The following is a 16,221-nucleotide window of genomic DNA, read 5'->3' as shown; positions in this document are numbered from 1 at the left end:
TAATGCTTGTATCATATGATTATTCTATCAATAGTGAGATTGTTACACTGAATATGTGAAAAAATACTGGATTCTTTTTGAGTTAGAAACTATCTTAGAGAAAATCTTAGAAAATCTTGCCCTGTATGCCAAGCAGGTGAGAATGAAAGGATTAGGTGACTTCTGAGTCTCCTGAAAGAAAAGTGTGATTTTTAAAACATATAATTATGAATTATGATTTTCAACCTTATAAAAATCATTACTTTTCAACCTCTAATTTTGGAACTTAAAATTAATGAACATTGAGTTGGTAAACCGGTCAACAAATAGTACAGTTTTTATGTTTTACTTAATAAAAATTAAGCAGAAGTCGAAGTCTGCATGAATATTGAACACATTTTATTTGTTTTTCAAAAAGATTTATTTGTTTATTTAGGGAGAGAGAGCACCTGCATGCATGCATGAGTGGGGGGAGGGGCAGAGGGAGCAGGGAGAGAGGAGGAGAGAAGCAGACTCCTCACTGAGTACAGAGCCCAGTGTGGGGCTACCCTGAGATCATGACCTGAGCCAAAATTAAGAGCTAGTAGCTAAACTGACTGAGCCACCCAGACACATCATTTTAAACTATTTAACATCCTTTACCATTTAAGTAGATAAAGAGAAGTTTGTCTCTTTGAACTAATTATTTTAAATTCACGTTCTTGGGACGCCTGGGTGGCTCAGTGGGTTAAGCCGCTGCCTTCGGCTCGGATCATGATCCCGGGGTCCTGGGATCGAGTCCCGCATGGTCTCCTTGCTCGGCAGGGAGCCTTCTCTCTCCACCTCTGCCTGCCTGTGTGCTCTCTCTCTCTCTCCTTCCCTCTGACAAATAAATAAAATAAAATAAAATAAAAATTTAAATTCACGTTCTTTAATAAATAAAATGCCTGAGGTAAATTTCTTCAAGCTGTCAGAACTCTTCCTTCATTTTTGCAGTAATTCATTAATTGAGTAAATGATACTATGACTAAATATATTTTAGGAGGTATGTGTAGATGGAGTAATCATTCTTCAATTGGGACTGAAATTTTGTGATTGTAAGGAGAAAAATAGTTTTCTTTCTTTATATGAATATGTTATTTTGTGATAATTATTTCTTCCAGAATGAGATTTTTTTTAAGTTAATTAATAGATTTTTGGAATTAGGAAGTACTCTAGAACTCACCTGATTCAACAGCTTCACTTTACAGACAATGGTATTGAGAATCAAAGTGCAGAGGAGTTACCCAGGGTCACATATTTGATCAGAATAAAGCCCTAGTCTCTCTTGTTTCATTTGTCTAGTGCTTTTCAAGCTATAATGTGTGTTATTCTCTCTCTCAAAACCAATTTAGATGTTTAAATAGAAAAGGAGAATGGGAAGAATGCCAAAGGAAAAAGATGTGAATTCCCCTTGCAGTGCACCTGTTACGTTTAGGAGTTCACTTAATGGGTCTCCAGCATTTGTTCTTAAGAGACAGTGCTTCTGTGGTGGGGATAATCACGCTAATTAAACTGATTTTTTGCCTTTTAGGTGAGAGTTACGTGTGTGCATCAAATGAACCATTTCGTAAAGTTGATTACACCAAAAATGTTAATCCAAACTGGTCTGTGAACATCAAGGGTGGGACAACACGAGCCTTGGCTGCTCCCTCCTCAGTGAAAAGTGAAGTGAAGGAAAGTAAAGATTTCATCAAACCCAAATTAGTGACTGTGATTCGAAGTGGAGTGAAGCCTAGAAAAGCGGTGCGGATCCTTCTAAATAAGAAGACTGCTCATTCCTTTGAACAGGTGTTGACAGACATCACCGAAGCCATTAAACTAGATTCGGGAGTGGTCAAGAGGCTCTGCACGCTGGACGGAAAGCAGGTAGGTTAACCAGCCCCCAGCCCTCCATCTCACTGTTGAACTCCCCATGCATCACGGTGGTTACGTATTTAACAAAGCATTTCATAGTCTGCTAGAAATTATTCTAATACTCCTACGTGAGATGTGTGTGTCTGTATTAGCGTGTATCATGAAAAATGTGAGTGCCTAACCTATGTCTTTATCCAAATGCCTCAAAAGTGTATATTGGGAAATCTGTACTTCTTATGGTCACTGAAAGGGAAATGTAAACAACTTATCCTTTTTTTTTTTTTTTTTTTACTTTGTATTTAAATTCCAGTTAGCTAATATACAGGGTGATATTAGTTTCAGGTGTACAGTCTAGTGATTCAACACTTCCATTTCTATGTAACACCGGGTGCTCATCACAAGTACCTTCCTTAATCCACATCACCTATTTAACCCATCCCCCAACTCACCTCCCCAACTCACAGGTAACCATCAGTTTGTTCTCTGTAGTTAAGAGTCTGTTTCTTGGTTTGCATCTCTCTCTCTTATTTCCCTTTGTTTTGTTTCTTAAATTCCATATATGAGTGAAATCATATGGTATTTTGTCTTTCTCTGACAGACTTATTTTGCTTGGCATAAACACTCTAGCTTCGACTATGTAGTTCCAAATGGCAAGATTTTATTCTTTTTTTATGGCTGAGTAATATTTTTATTATATATGTATTTTTATCTATATAAATATATATGCTTATATAATACACACACACACACACACACACACACACACCACATTTTCTTTATCCATTCATCAGTCAATGAACACTTGGGCTATTTCTATAATTTGGCTTTTGTTGACAATGCTGCTATAAACATCCAAGTATATTTATCCCTTTGAATTAGTATTATTGTATTCTTTGGGTAAATACCTCCTAGCGCAATTGCTGGATCATAGGGTAGTTCTCTTTTTAACTTTTTGGAAAAAAAAACCCTCCATGTAGTTTTCCAGAGTGGTTGCACCAGTTTGTAATCCCACCAACAGTGCAAGAGAGCACCTTTTAATCCACATCCTCACCAAAACTTGCTGTTTCTTGCATTTTTTATTTTAACCATTCTGAAGGTGTGAATGATACCTCATTGTGCTTTTGATTTGTATTTCCCAGATGATGACCGATTTTGAGCATCTTTTCATGTGTCTGTTGGTCATCTGGATGCCTTCTTTGAGAAAATGTCTAGTCATGTCTTCTGCCCATGTTTTAATTGCATTATTCATTTTTTGGATGTTAGTGAAACGTAGACTTCTGAGGGAAGCCTCTTCAACTTACATTTTCCCTCAGAAGTCTATGTTTCACTAACATCCAAAAGATCTTCTCCGTTTAAGAATAAGAACACCTATTGACTAGTAGAGTCATTAGGGTTTGGTAAATCACAGGAGTCAAAATTAAAGATATTTAACATTTTTATAAAAGCCTTTCCTCCCCACCTACATATAATACGGAAAATGGCTTTCATAAGAATGCCCATATAATTTCATAGGGCACAAGGGAGGCAATTAATCAGCATTTCTTTTTTGTTCGTTTGTTTTTTAAGAGAGAGGGGTGTGTGTATGTGTGTGGGAATTGGGGTCAGAGGGAAAGGAGAGAGAATCTGAAGCAGGTTCCACATGCAGCATAGAGGCCAAAGCAGGGCTCGCTGCCATGACTCTGAAATCATGACCGGAGCTGAAATCAAGAGTCGGACATCAACTGAGCTGTCCAGGTGCCCCATTAATCAGCATTTCTGAAAAATATACAAAAATTACACAGGAAAAGGCAAGCCAAATATATACCAGGAAATCTATATACTGGGAAATCTCATGGGCTAAAGAAGAAAAATTGAGCATATTTCAAGAATGCATGAATATAGTTTTGCCACAATCAGATTATCATTCCTAAAGAGAAAGACTCTTCTGAGGTGTATTTTTTCCTAATTTCAATAAAGTTAAATTGTTTGTATTTACATTGTGTTAGACATTATAGTTTCCAGCATCCAGTTTGTTTCTTCATTCCATTTTGTTTTTTCCCTATAACACACTTAATTTATTCTGAAGTGTTTAGCTCATATAGTGCTGAGAAACACTGGAGCAGTGCCTTCTGGGAAAACACAGTTAAAGTACTTTTCTAATTTCCTAACACTAGGTCTAGTCAGTCAGTTGTTTCCTGAAACATTAACAAAATTTAAAAAATAAGTTCTAAAAATTCCAGTAGATCATAATGAAGTTATGACTTTTCTGATTAATTAATTAACTTGACGATTGGAAGGCACAACACTTCATAGCAGCCTGTCCAAGATAGGTTCACAGTATGAATGGAATTAGACACTTTATAGATTGAGTTAACAGCACAACACAACGCAAAACACCTTAAGATCCGTTCTGCAAGCAAATAAAAATGAAATAGACTAAAAGATCTGGTAATTCAAACAACTAATTCTGGGTTGACACAGGAAGACCGGAAATGTAGAGACAAACACTTAAGACGCCTAACAAAAAGAAAAATGGAAATCATAAATATGCCAAATTCAACAACCTGAATGGCATATGAACAGTAAATGCAGGTGAGATTTTAAAAATTGAGACCCAGATTTGGAAATCTCTAAATGAATATTGCTCAGGGAAAATGGAAGTGGAATACAGAAGTTGAACATCTAATTGAAATGGGCAAGCATTGAAATTTTAATAATTATCCAAAATTATCTTCAGAAAAATTCCAGGCTAGAAATATCAATACATAAAAATGTTAACTAAAGCATAAGCAACCTCAGATTATCCACATGTTAAAGAAGACAATACTGCTAAGAGTAGGACTTAATGACAGGAACTAAAGGACGGTTTACTGTTAAGAAAACTGTTCATACATGGGATCCAGAGGGTAAAGCATAATGGCATCCAGAATCCCAGAAAGGCTACAAAGGCGTTTGACAAAATACAAAGCTGACATTCAGTTAAAGATTTAGTAATAAATGGAGGGTGAATTCTCTAATACACTTCTAAGAAATACTATCTGAAACAAAAAGCCAATGTATTGGCGTAAACAAATACAACGCGGGAAGTTATTATCTATGACAGGTGTGGGATAATCGCCTGACAGCACCAGTATTCAACATTCTTCTACATATTCTCCCTGATTTTTATTTGTAGTTTTATTGCAATTTCAATAAGAATCTAAATGAGATTTTGGGGAGGATGAATACCTAAGTGATTTCAAAAACTAATCTGGAAAAAGAGGGAGAAAATTTGGAAACAATGATTAATGGGTTCTTACACTACCAGATATTAAATCATCCTCCTCATTCTATAGCAAAAATAAATTCCAGGTGTTTTAAAAATATAGATGTCAAATGAAACAAAAGAAGTAAAAGAAAATATGTCAATAGTTAGGTTCAAATGGGAGAGGATTCTCTAAGCATAAAAATTGTGCAAAATCACAAGGGAGAGGTTGGTTGGATAACATACAAAATAAAAACTTCTGGGTGTCATAAGCAAGGTTTATATCTTTTATATTGAGTCATAGTAGTTTAATATAAAAAATACTGTAATGCCAAGACAAATAAAAGATGACACAATTTGAAAAGATAGAATTGGAATACAAAGTATAAAAAATGTTCAGTCTCTAAAAAAATGAATGAAATCAATGTGATGGTGCTTTTGATGTTTAAAACGGAGAGGTTTAAAAAATGTTTATTATTTTTAGATCTGCAGTGAATTGACATTTTCAAAGAAAGATGGAAGTATAAATTTCATAATCTTTATGGAAAGCAATTTGTTTTGTACAACTATACAAATGTTCTTACTATTTGAACTTGTAAACTAACTTCTAGGAATTTATCCAAAATCATCTGAGATGCAAACGTAATTATGCATAAGAATTTTCATTTCAGCAATGAGAGCAAAAGATTGAAAACAATTTAAAATCCCTAATATAGAAAACAGCTAAATGATATTACCATAGAATATAGTAGTGGCCATTGAAAATTATGGTTGGGGGATGTTTAAAGACCTGGGAAAATGTTGAGTGGAAAAAGCAAGAAAAACAACTCTGTAATATGTTTTCAATTTTGTGTTAAGAAAGAGAAGTAGAGGAAGTTTTTTTAAAAACTACTTCAGAAGGAAACACAATTATAGTTGCCATCAGAAATCCAGTATTTGCTGTTCTGATTTCTACTACTTTCTCATGTCTGCTTAGAAGCAAAAAATAAGCACTGAGAAGGAAAAAGACTGATTTCAATCAGTTGTAAAGATTAAAACATTATGAACTCATCTTGAAATTTCAGCATGTGGCAATGAAGTGTTACAGGAATCACTTTTGCTACTATTCCTGTCTAATAGAGCTTACAACATAATTTCCCAAAGAAAAGAGATCTCTTTAAACTTTCAAATAAAATATATCTCTGGAAAAATTGTAGCTTTTACTTTTGCTAGACACGACTTTGGATGTTATATTTTTAGAGGGCCAGTTATCCTTAAAAGCTATAGTTTTCTTGCCACGCTGATGAAACCCTGGACTTGCAATTTAAAACTTGAAGTCTGAATTTTTGGTTGGTGTGTGTTATAACGAGAACATTTGTTTATTGCTTTGCAATAGCATAAGAAATTTGGCTTATGTTTAAGATTAACGTAAACCTTTAAATGGGCAGTGTTCATTTTGATTTTATTTTGTAAAATGATTTTTTATGGCTTGTAAAACGATCTGTCCTCCGAAGATTTTCAGGGAAAGGGCAGCTTTGCGTAGGTGAAGAGAAAGGAATGAGAACAGAACTGAGATCTATTAATGAGTTGTCTTTGCATGAAATTTTAGGTTATCTTGTCTTAACTTTTATGTTTTTTTCCTGGTTACTTCCTGATCAGACGTGTTGTTTTCATCTTGAATCAATCCGGTCTTTAACGCAAGGATAGAGATGAAACAATTTACAGGCAGTTCATCATGAATAGTCACTGATCTCATCCTGACACCTATCCTAGAGTCTTAAGGGGCCTTGGTTATCTGTTATGGGCCTGAGAGCTTTCCTGATTAAAGTGTCGTGTGCCAGTAGCATTTATGTTGTTAAAACAATGTTTCTTGAACTTCTCTTCATCAAAATGGATGATCACATCTTCCTGGTAGTATTGAATTCATTTACAAGGTCTGACTTAATTAGAACAACTAACTCATGCATTTTCTATCTCTTTATAAATCACTTCAACTTGTTTTGTTGAAGTTTTAGGGTTTTATCCTTGTTAACTCTTGGGTTTTCTTTAGTGTAGAGCAGTGGTTCTCAACTGAGTACCATTTCACCTCTAGGGGACATTTAGCAGTGTCTGGAATCTTTTTCCTTTTTAAAAAATTATTATTATTGAAGTACAGTTAACATACAAGATTATATTCGTTTCAGGTGTACAGCATAGTGACTTGACAGTTCTCTACATTACACAGCACTCACCACAATAAGTGGTTACCATCTGTCCCCCATACAGTGGAGTCTTTATTTTGATGCCATGACTGGGGATGGAGCGTCTACTACCATGTAGTAGGTAGAGGCCAGGAATGCTGCTGTCCATCCTATGGTGCACAGAACAGACACAGCATAATTCTTGGGGTTCGAAGGGTCAATAGTGTTAAGATTCAGAAATTGTGGTGTCAAGTAAGTGAAATGATTCCAAAAGGAATATTTCTTTGAATGTTAACTTTGTTACCATTTAGGCCACATGCTAAACTTTATTTCAAAACTTATAGCTGTTTACTTAGCCTGTCTGTCTAGTTCTTACCTGGTTGTGTCAGCGTGTCATGGTTAATAGTCTTTGTTGTCCTGGCTTTCAATCTATTTGCCTTTGTTGTATGACGCTAACATACAGATGGGCAGGACAGCTTACAGGGGATTAAATAAAGATGTACCAAGTAGTTTTTACATGTATTTAAAGAGAAGTCTAAGAAAGCATGATTTAATCTTGTGGGATTTTAAGTATTTAATACTTAAAAGTGATGCTATGGTTATCAATTTTTTAAAAATGCACAGCCTATGTACTTACAGATGAAATGGCTGGAAAAAAATCCGTAAAAAGAAGTCATGACTATTCTTAAGTAGTTTTTTTAAACTTACAATTACTTTAGATTAAATGCTTTTCTTTTTAAAATAAGATCTTGAATCTTTAAGTTAAAGGGATCGAATAGGAGAAGGAGGTTTACTTTTAAAATTTTTCGAAGGAGTTACTTCCTTATAATAAACTGCAGCCGGGGAGTTCTTTTAAAACTGTCTTTATTCTGTTAAGAGAATAAAAGATCCAAATATAGCTTTTGTCCACATGTGTAAAAAATTCTAACTTTTAGCTTTCCCAGAAACAGCAGAGTTTTAACATAAAAGAAACACATTTAGTAGAATTTTGGAACAAGTTGATTCTTGTCATGGCAGAGGCAAAACAGACTCAGAAATTGCTAGCAGTTGATGCTTGGGGGTAAAATACTTCCAGATTTTGGGACCACTGCCAGTCTTAGGTTACCTACATGCAGTGGGATCCTCCTTGGAGATCATTTGAGGGCCTTCTTTTTATCAGTCAGTGTTTATGAAGGTTTCCATCCTCACTTTTTCAAAAGTTTAATTATTTCATGGGTGCCATAATATAAATAACTTATTTTTATATCTTTTCTGGCAGCACAGTTTCTAGTGAAGTTTCTTTTCTTTGTAGTGACCTGATCATTCTTAGTTAAAGCAATCTCTTCTCAGAAATTGCTACATAAAAATCAAATAATTGATATCTATTTTTGAGGGTTTTTTTTTTATGTTTCATTTAATCCTGATATAATTTTTCCTTGAAGTGGATGAGGACAGAGTTTGGTTTTAATTCTCATTTTGTGCCCAATGCTTGTATTTTGTTTTTGTAGATAATAGAGGTCCAGATGACTGTGTTTTGTCTTATTAGATACATTTATACCTCTAAAGTGTGGGTAGACCTGATCTGTCTCAGGCAATGGAAAATGTATCCCCATCAGGAATCAACAGAGTGAGAGTTACTAGTGGGATTTTTCAGTACTTCAGGAAGTCCAGGGAGAAAATATTCATTTGTTCTTTGATCACTAATCTAAGCAGATTTAAGGGTCCGGGGACCTTAATCTTAGGTTTTCATCTAATGAAAACTTCTTTTCAAAGAGTGGTCTAGAAAGTGGGAAGAAAGAAGGAAACATTTAGATATCCCTCTTATTTTTTTTGTCAAAGTATAATTTCTGTTTTGCCATTCTGGTGTCCGTTGTATAAACAGTTTCCCTTGAACTTAAATAATATTCTCTCCTTTTTTATGGGAACCTGGAGGAAACCCCAGAATTTTGTTAGTAGTTACTGCAGTTGCAAATTAGGAGAAGAGATGTTTAAGAAAAACAATTTAACTTGTAATGAATTATGCAATGTAAAGTGTAGCTGAGATAAAAATGACATCATGGCAAACTGTTTTGTTTCCTTATTTATCCTTTGATGTCTAAGCTGGAGTCATGTTTGGATCATAAAATTGTATTAAATTCATTTCATTTTAAAATGTATTTTTCAGTGATTATAATGATGATTAAAAATACATTTTGTCACATATGTATTTTACAATGCTTAGAATAATACCTCAGCCTATTTAGCTAATAGATAAAAGCTAATAGCTTACTACGCCAGGCATTAGTGCTTTATATTAGTCTTCTCTGCTAATCCTCACAATAACCTTAAGAGTTAGGTATTACAATTCCCATTTTACATTGGAGAAATTAAAACAAATAAAAGTAACCTATTCAAAATCACACACAGCTGGTGGTGGAGCTGGAATTCATACCGAGCAAGTGTGCTCCAGCCCCTCCCCCCACCAACACACTTCACAGTTGTGCTGTAAGCTTTCTCAAGTCAGGCTCTGTGAAAGGCTTTAGCTATAAAGATGGAGAGATAAGACAGAGCTACTAGGCTAATCAGGTTATTTCAGATTTTTTGTTTTTGTTTTAGAGCGATGCACTTTTACCTGGGGTTCATCTATAGTCTGTGTAATTATACATTGTGAGGCAAAATTATTCTTTAAGTAGAATCTGCAAAATGAAAAAAACAGGTTAAGAAGTAATTATATGCTTGACAAAAAATGACTTCTAGAGTTACTTATAGATTTAATTTTTTTTAATTAAAAAATATGACTACTGAAAGTGTAGAAAATATAGGAAATTCAAATGCACAATCCTTCCATTTTAACACTATTTTTAATATAATTAAATATCCCTATCCATATTTTTATATACATTTTTTTCTTTTAAGAGGAAATTACCCCCCAAGTAAAATCAGCGCATTCTTATTAGAAAGTCCAAATGTTGGGGAGGAAAAAATTTTCTCTGTCCTTTAATATTCTTCTGGCTGGCTTCAGAATCAAATAGACATGAGACAAATTACAGGAGAAAATCATGTTTAATTTTGTACATACAGGGAATCCACATGAACATCAGATTCCAGGATGGACCTAGAGGATATAATGCTAAATGAAAGAAGTCAGGAAACACAAATACCATATGATTTCATTCATATGTGGAATTTAAGAAACAACACAAGGAAAAAAAACAAAAACAAAATCAGATTCTTAAATATAGAGAATAAACCTGATGGTTGCTAGAGGGAAAGTGGTAGGGGAGAGAGATGCAATAGATAAAGGAGATCAAGAATACACTTATCTTGATGAGCACTAAATAATGTATAGAATTTTTGAATCACTGTCTTGTACACCTGAAGCTAATATAACACTATGTTAATTACACTTCGAGTAAAAAAAAGTTACCTTTCCTCCTCACCCTTCCCACCAAAAAAACCACTGATCTATGGGGATAGGGGTGAGAATCCTAGTTATTTTTGAGGATGTCATTGTTAGTGGGATGGGTGTAAATGAGCCTGCTGGGGTGTGAGAAATGCTCTTTAGCTTGATCTGATTGGTAGTTACTGAGGGATACACAAATGAAAATATTTATCAAGTTGTTTGCTTAATATTTGTGTACTTTACTGTATGTAAATTATATCTCAATTACAAAAAGGGAGAAAAAAAAATGTGAGATTCCAAAGACAGGCAACATGAGGTATACATGTCATTCTGGACTAAGAAGGAACTAGGAGTCAAAGGGAAGTAAGGGAATTCACAGGAAGAAAGGAAGGACTAAATGCTTGATAAACAGATGTTTGCTGGGCCGTCCATAAACAATGGTAGAGGACTTTGGACAAACAGGCCTTGCTAGTTTTTTTCCCATCTACCATAACGAGTTCATACTATACTATAGTTATTTATGGCGATAACTCCCTTTCTGGAGCAGGTCCTATGTCTAAATTTTTTAAGCAAATGGGGGAAGGTCAGCGTTTCTTCCCGAGTATTTTGCACCTGATTGTTTTCTGTTTGAAATAATCTGCAGGCCAAAGTTGTACATTTTCGGGTGATTATTTTGAACTCCTATACAAACAATTAAAAGAGTGCAAAGAGTGAACGTTTCTTTTCGCATTTGCCCTTATTCCCAAACTTCACCTTATTTCCTAAAGGGAACCTACTAATTGTTTTGTTAATGCAGCTTAAACACACTTGTACACATAGTTTTTACATAACATGGTTTTTTTTTTTTAAAGATTTATTTATTTGACAGACAGAGATCACGAGTAAGCAGAGAGGCAGGCAGAGAGAGAGGAGGAAGCAGGCTCACCGCTGAGTAGAGAGCCCGATGTGGGGCTCTCTGAAGGCAGAGGCTTAACCCACTGAGCCACCCAGGTGCCCCCAGTTTTTTCATAACATGGTTTCATAACATGGTTTTTATGTGTGATCAAGTATTCTGCTTTTTTCACTTATTAGTCATACTCGTATATGTTGTTACATAATCTTCATATTTCACACATAAATGACTGAATCATATTCAAATGGCTAGACATACCATAATTTATTTAACCTATTGCTGAGCATTTGGGTTATTTCCAGTTTCTCAATCTTTTATCCTCTGGTTGTCCTGATATTTTTAGATTTAACATGTTTTGGATCATTTCCTTTCCTTGGTGTAGATTCCTAGAGGTAGGTTACTGGAAGAGACTCAAGTAGTTTGGGGTTTGAGAGATACTATCAAAGCTGTAGACAAAAAGTTGTCCTAGTTGGCAATGGCCCCAGCATGTGCCCCAGTATTTCTATAGCTGGGAGAGACTTAGAAAAAGACGAGACATGATAGCCGGGCCCAATGCGCATGCTTAATTTGCTGCATGAAAAAATGCACGTTTTGTGAAATTCATATTGTATAAATTGAAACCCACCTGCCACCTCCACCTTTGCTACTTTCTGTTCTAGAAAGTAGTTTAGCAAGAAAAGCCAATTGGCCTGTGTATAAGTTTTATACCAGACGCAAGTGCTGATCAACTAGTCTTGAAAATGTTAAGCTCAGTAGGGAGAAATTTTTCTTTTTAAGCTAATAACCCACATTTTGGTACTATGTTGCCTTAATCTGGATTGAACTTCATTTGGTGTTTGCTTTATAACCTTGCCTAGATGCTCCATATCCCATACCCATGGGATATGGTGTTTAATGAGTTCACCTACCTTTTTGCTTTGTGATATTTTGACTCAAAATTGAGTCAAGACGATTACTTGAAATCATCAATGATTTTTAAACTTAATTGTTGACTTTTGGTGTGTCATGGATTTGTTTTGCTGTTTTTGTAATCTATCATGAATGTCTGCTAATCACAATTTCTACCAATATTTATACATTGATTAGATTTCATGAAAGGGTCATTCATCATGGCTTTTGGTAAAAACAAGGACAGGTACAAAGTCCACATAATATTTTAGAATGTGCAGCTGATTTAGGAAATTATTTAGTCCAGCCTGTTAATTGTATAGATAAGAAAAAGAAATCTTTGGGGGTTGGTGATGGCTTTTGAGTGCCAGTTGGACTCTTTGGTTGTTCACTTCCAAATGAAGTCTGTCTCAAAATTTTTTAAGTGATCCCAGACCACAGAGCAGTTTATGAACTCCACTTTGGCCCATCTTACGCTCTTCCCTTAGTTGAGGGGAGTTTTTATTTTCAGTCTTAGAGTCATTGATTTTTCTAGAGAGCAAAAGTTAAGTTTGACCATGGTCCCCCCCCATTCTTAATTGAATCTAAACTAAAAGTTCTTTCATGGAGAAAGACAGTGCTAAAGTCTGTGTTTGCTTTTTCAGTAACCCTGCACAATTTTCTGGATTTAAAAATTAACCTCTAGCAATTTTTTCAAGTAAGGAAGAACACTTCAAACAGAATGACTAGCTTTCATGAATATTCTCTTTATGTATTTTTAGACTATTTTAATTGTAGTGTGATGCAGCTGCCAGACTCCTAGCACAAAGTGTTGGAAAGCTCTGTAGTCATTAGAGGTTCGCCTCCACAGAAGTTTAATTTTCTCAGCCTGAGGACTGTTGCAATGAAGCAGTGCTTACCCAGAAAGAGCATTCTGCTTTTTCCTTACGTATTTCAGGCTCTCCCTAAGACTTGAAATAATACAAGTTTTATTTAAAATTTCCTTTGTTCTGTAATGGTTTATGGCAGGCTTCTCTAAATGTGAGCATGAAGACATTTGATTATATTTGAAAATATTGTTCTTTGTTTGCCCACATGAAAAGTCATTAAAATGCCATTTAAAATATGAGTTATGGAAGGTGTTTAAATATCTGTGAATGGGTACTTATTGAAACTGACATTAGGTTACATGGTTGTGTTTCTGAAGGATTAACTTTATTAAACACCTAGTCTGTAGTATCACTCATGTTATATATTTTCAGTGGTAAAATATGGTTGACACATGCCATTGTGAAATGGAAATTAAAAAGACAGTTTTTCTTTTTATAAAAAGCAAAAGTGGTGTAAATGGAAACTCCTGAAAGTCTCATTAGGCAACTTAATCCTGATTTTAACATTTTCACTTAATACAGTAGCCCAGATTTTTATGTGTAGATAAAAGTTTAAAACTTTTCTAGAAGTTTTAAAGTAGATTTTCACTGCCAGAGGATTCCTGCCTAGGCCACACCAATGTTTTAATCACTTCTTCAAGTTCTAGGATTTAAGAAGGTTGTGGTCAGTGTGATTGTTCCCTGAGGGACTGATTATGTGCATTGGAATCAGAAAATGAAACTTGAAATTTGATTTAAATATATTCATTTCTGGGGCACCTGGGTGGCTCAGTGGGTTAAGCCTCTGCCTTCAGCTCAGGTCATGATCTCAGGGTCCTGGAATTGAGCCCTGCATCGGGCTCTCTGCTCAGCAGGGAGGCTGCTTCCCCCTCTCTGCCTGCTGCTCTGCCTACTTGTGATGTCTCTCTCTGTCAAATAAATAAATAAAATCTTTTAAAGTATATATTCATTTCCTATGACACACAGTCGCACACTAATATTGAGTGATACAAAGTTCACATTTATGTAATGAGGACTGTCATTAAAGATTTTTAATGATGGGAAAGATACCATCCTTGAGTGCCAAATATTGTGGCCAAGTATTTACACATGTCATTTAATTCTTGTGATCACCCTGAGGTAGGCATATGGTGGTATCTCTGCAAGGAATGTTACAAAGCATATCCAAAAAACTTCTCCCCTTTGGTGTAGTTAGATATCCTGGTTATGACAGTGTACTTACGTTATGCAGGCTACCTTTGCTCCAGACATTTTTCTGTTATGCTCAGAACTGGTTTTCAAGGTTCAAAGGAAAATCAGATTTATTACTTTATAATCATTTTTAATTGTTTTCCAGAATCTGTTATGGAGCATGATTATTTACTTTAGTCTTTAGACTTAGCCCTGAACAGCTTCCTAGACTTTTCCCAAAACTTCTGTTCACCTTCAAATGATGAAGAGTTCATTTATTTTCATCTACAGGCTATGTTCCTTACTACCATTTATTTTGTAACTCAAGATGTCCTAGATTTGGTCAATGAAACCTTTTGCAAGTTAGATCCTTTGTCTTCTTGACATTTTAAGGATACATAGGAGAGTAAGAAGTCTAAGGAACCTTGTCAGGTTCATAATTAGACTTTGTGGCAAACAAAAATAAAACAGTAATTCTGTATCTTAGTGATTGCTCAAGGTCTGCTTGTTCTCAAGTACCTTCTAAGGCTGTACAATCTTCCATGTGATTTCTGTTAATTGCACATGACTCCTGTATTCTGCGCAATTTTGTTTTCATCTCTATTAGTATGTTTGCCATTAAACCCCCAGAAACTAGGGCCTAGGATATTACTGAGTTGATTGGTTATTGTCCAATATAAGAGCACAATCATAGTCCATTAGCCTCCCTTTTCTTGCCTACAGTTGTCTGCTTTCCTGGGGAAACACATTTGTTTTGATCAAATTTGTTGTGTTGAATTGTATGACCCTGCAGCCTATGTGCAGAGAAATTTGTTCTTTTTTTAAAAAATATTTTATTTTTAAGTAATTTCTATACCCAACGTGGGGCTTGAACTTACAACCCTGAGATCAAGAGTCACATGCTTTACAGACTGAACCAGCCAGGTGCCCTGAAGAAAAAGAACTTTGTTCTTAAGGAGTTGTGAATATTGAGGTGTCTAGAGGTTCAGTGACTATCTGGTTCAGTGGTTCTGGACTAAAAGTCATTTTTCACCAAGGAGATATTTGGAAAATGCTGGAGACATATTTGGATGCTGTAACTGGAGTGGAGTAGGGTAGAATGTGTTACTGGTATCTAATAGGTAGTGGCCAGAGATGCTGCTAAATATTTTACAGTGCATAGGACATCCCTCCACAATGAAGAATGAACTGGTCCAAAATATCAATAGTGCTGGGATTAAGAGCAGTAGCCTAATTTAATGGATATAAGGAGGAATGATATGGGGGTATTGAGAGAGAAATGTTAGTGTTTTTGGAGTGGCCAGTGTAAGAGATGTAGGTAGGTGTGTATGATCAAGAAGAGTTTTGTTTTGTTTTTTTTTAAAGATTTTATTTATTTATTTGACAGAGATCACAAGTAGGCAGAAAGGCAGGCAAAGAGAGAGAAGTGGGGGGAAGCAGGCTCCCTGCTGAGCAGAGAGCCTGATGTGGGACTCCATCCCAGGACCCTGAGAACGTGATCTGACTGAGCTGAAGGCAGAGGCTTAACCCACTGGGCCACACAGATGCCCAAGAATAGGTTTTTCAGGGGCACCTGGTTGGCTCAGTAGGTTAAGCCTCTGCCTTCAACTCAGGTCATGATCTCAGGGTCCTGGGATCAAGCCCCACATAAGGCTCTCTGCTCAGCGGGCAGCCTGCTTCCTCCCCCTCTCTCTACCTGCCTCTCTGCCTACTTGTGATCTCTCTCCCTCTGTCAAATAAGTAAATAAAATCTTTAAAAAGAACAGGTTTTTGAAATTAAAAAGACAAGGACAAGATTATGCACA

The 16,221-nt window shown here is 35.6% G+C and overlaps 1 protein-coding gene across 6 annotated transcripts in view; it reads left to right on the top strand.

Annotated features, from left to right (window-relative positions):
• DCLK2 (doublecortin like kinase 2) overlaps positions 1–16,221 on the top strand; it is a 143,525-nt gene that overhangs the window by 16,588 nt on the left and 110,716 nt on the right. For all 6 annotated transcript variants that reach the window (XR_006816906.1, XR_006816908.1, XM_045996240.1 and 3 more), the window contains exon 2: positions 1,532–1,866. Coding sequence is in view for 4 of the 6 variants with exons in the window: in XM_045996240.1 (XP_045852196.1) it covers positions 1,532–1,866 (335 nt within the window). In the remaining 2 variants the exon portion in view is untranslated. The remainder of the gene's footprint in view (positions 1–1,531; positions 1,867–16,221) is intronic.

Source organism: Meles meles, chromosome 2, assembly GCF_922984935.1.
Source record: "Meles meles chromosome 2, mMelMel3.1 paternal haplotype, whole genome shotgun sequence".
Taxonomy (NCBI): domain Eukaryota; kingdom Metazoa; phylum Chordata; class Mammalia; order Carnivora; family Mustelidae; genus Meles; species Meles meles.
The sequence above is the reverse complement of the archived record's forward strand: the minus strand, read 5'-3'. Positions and strand labels throughout refer to the sequence as shown.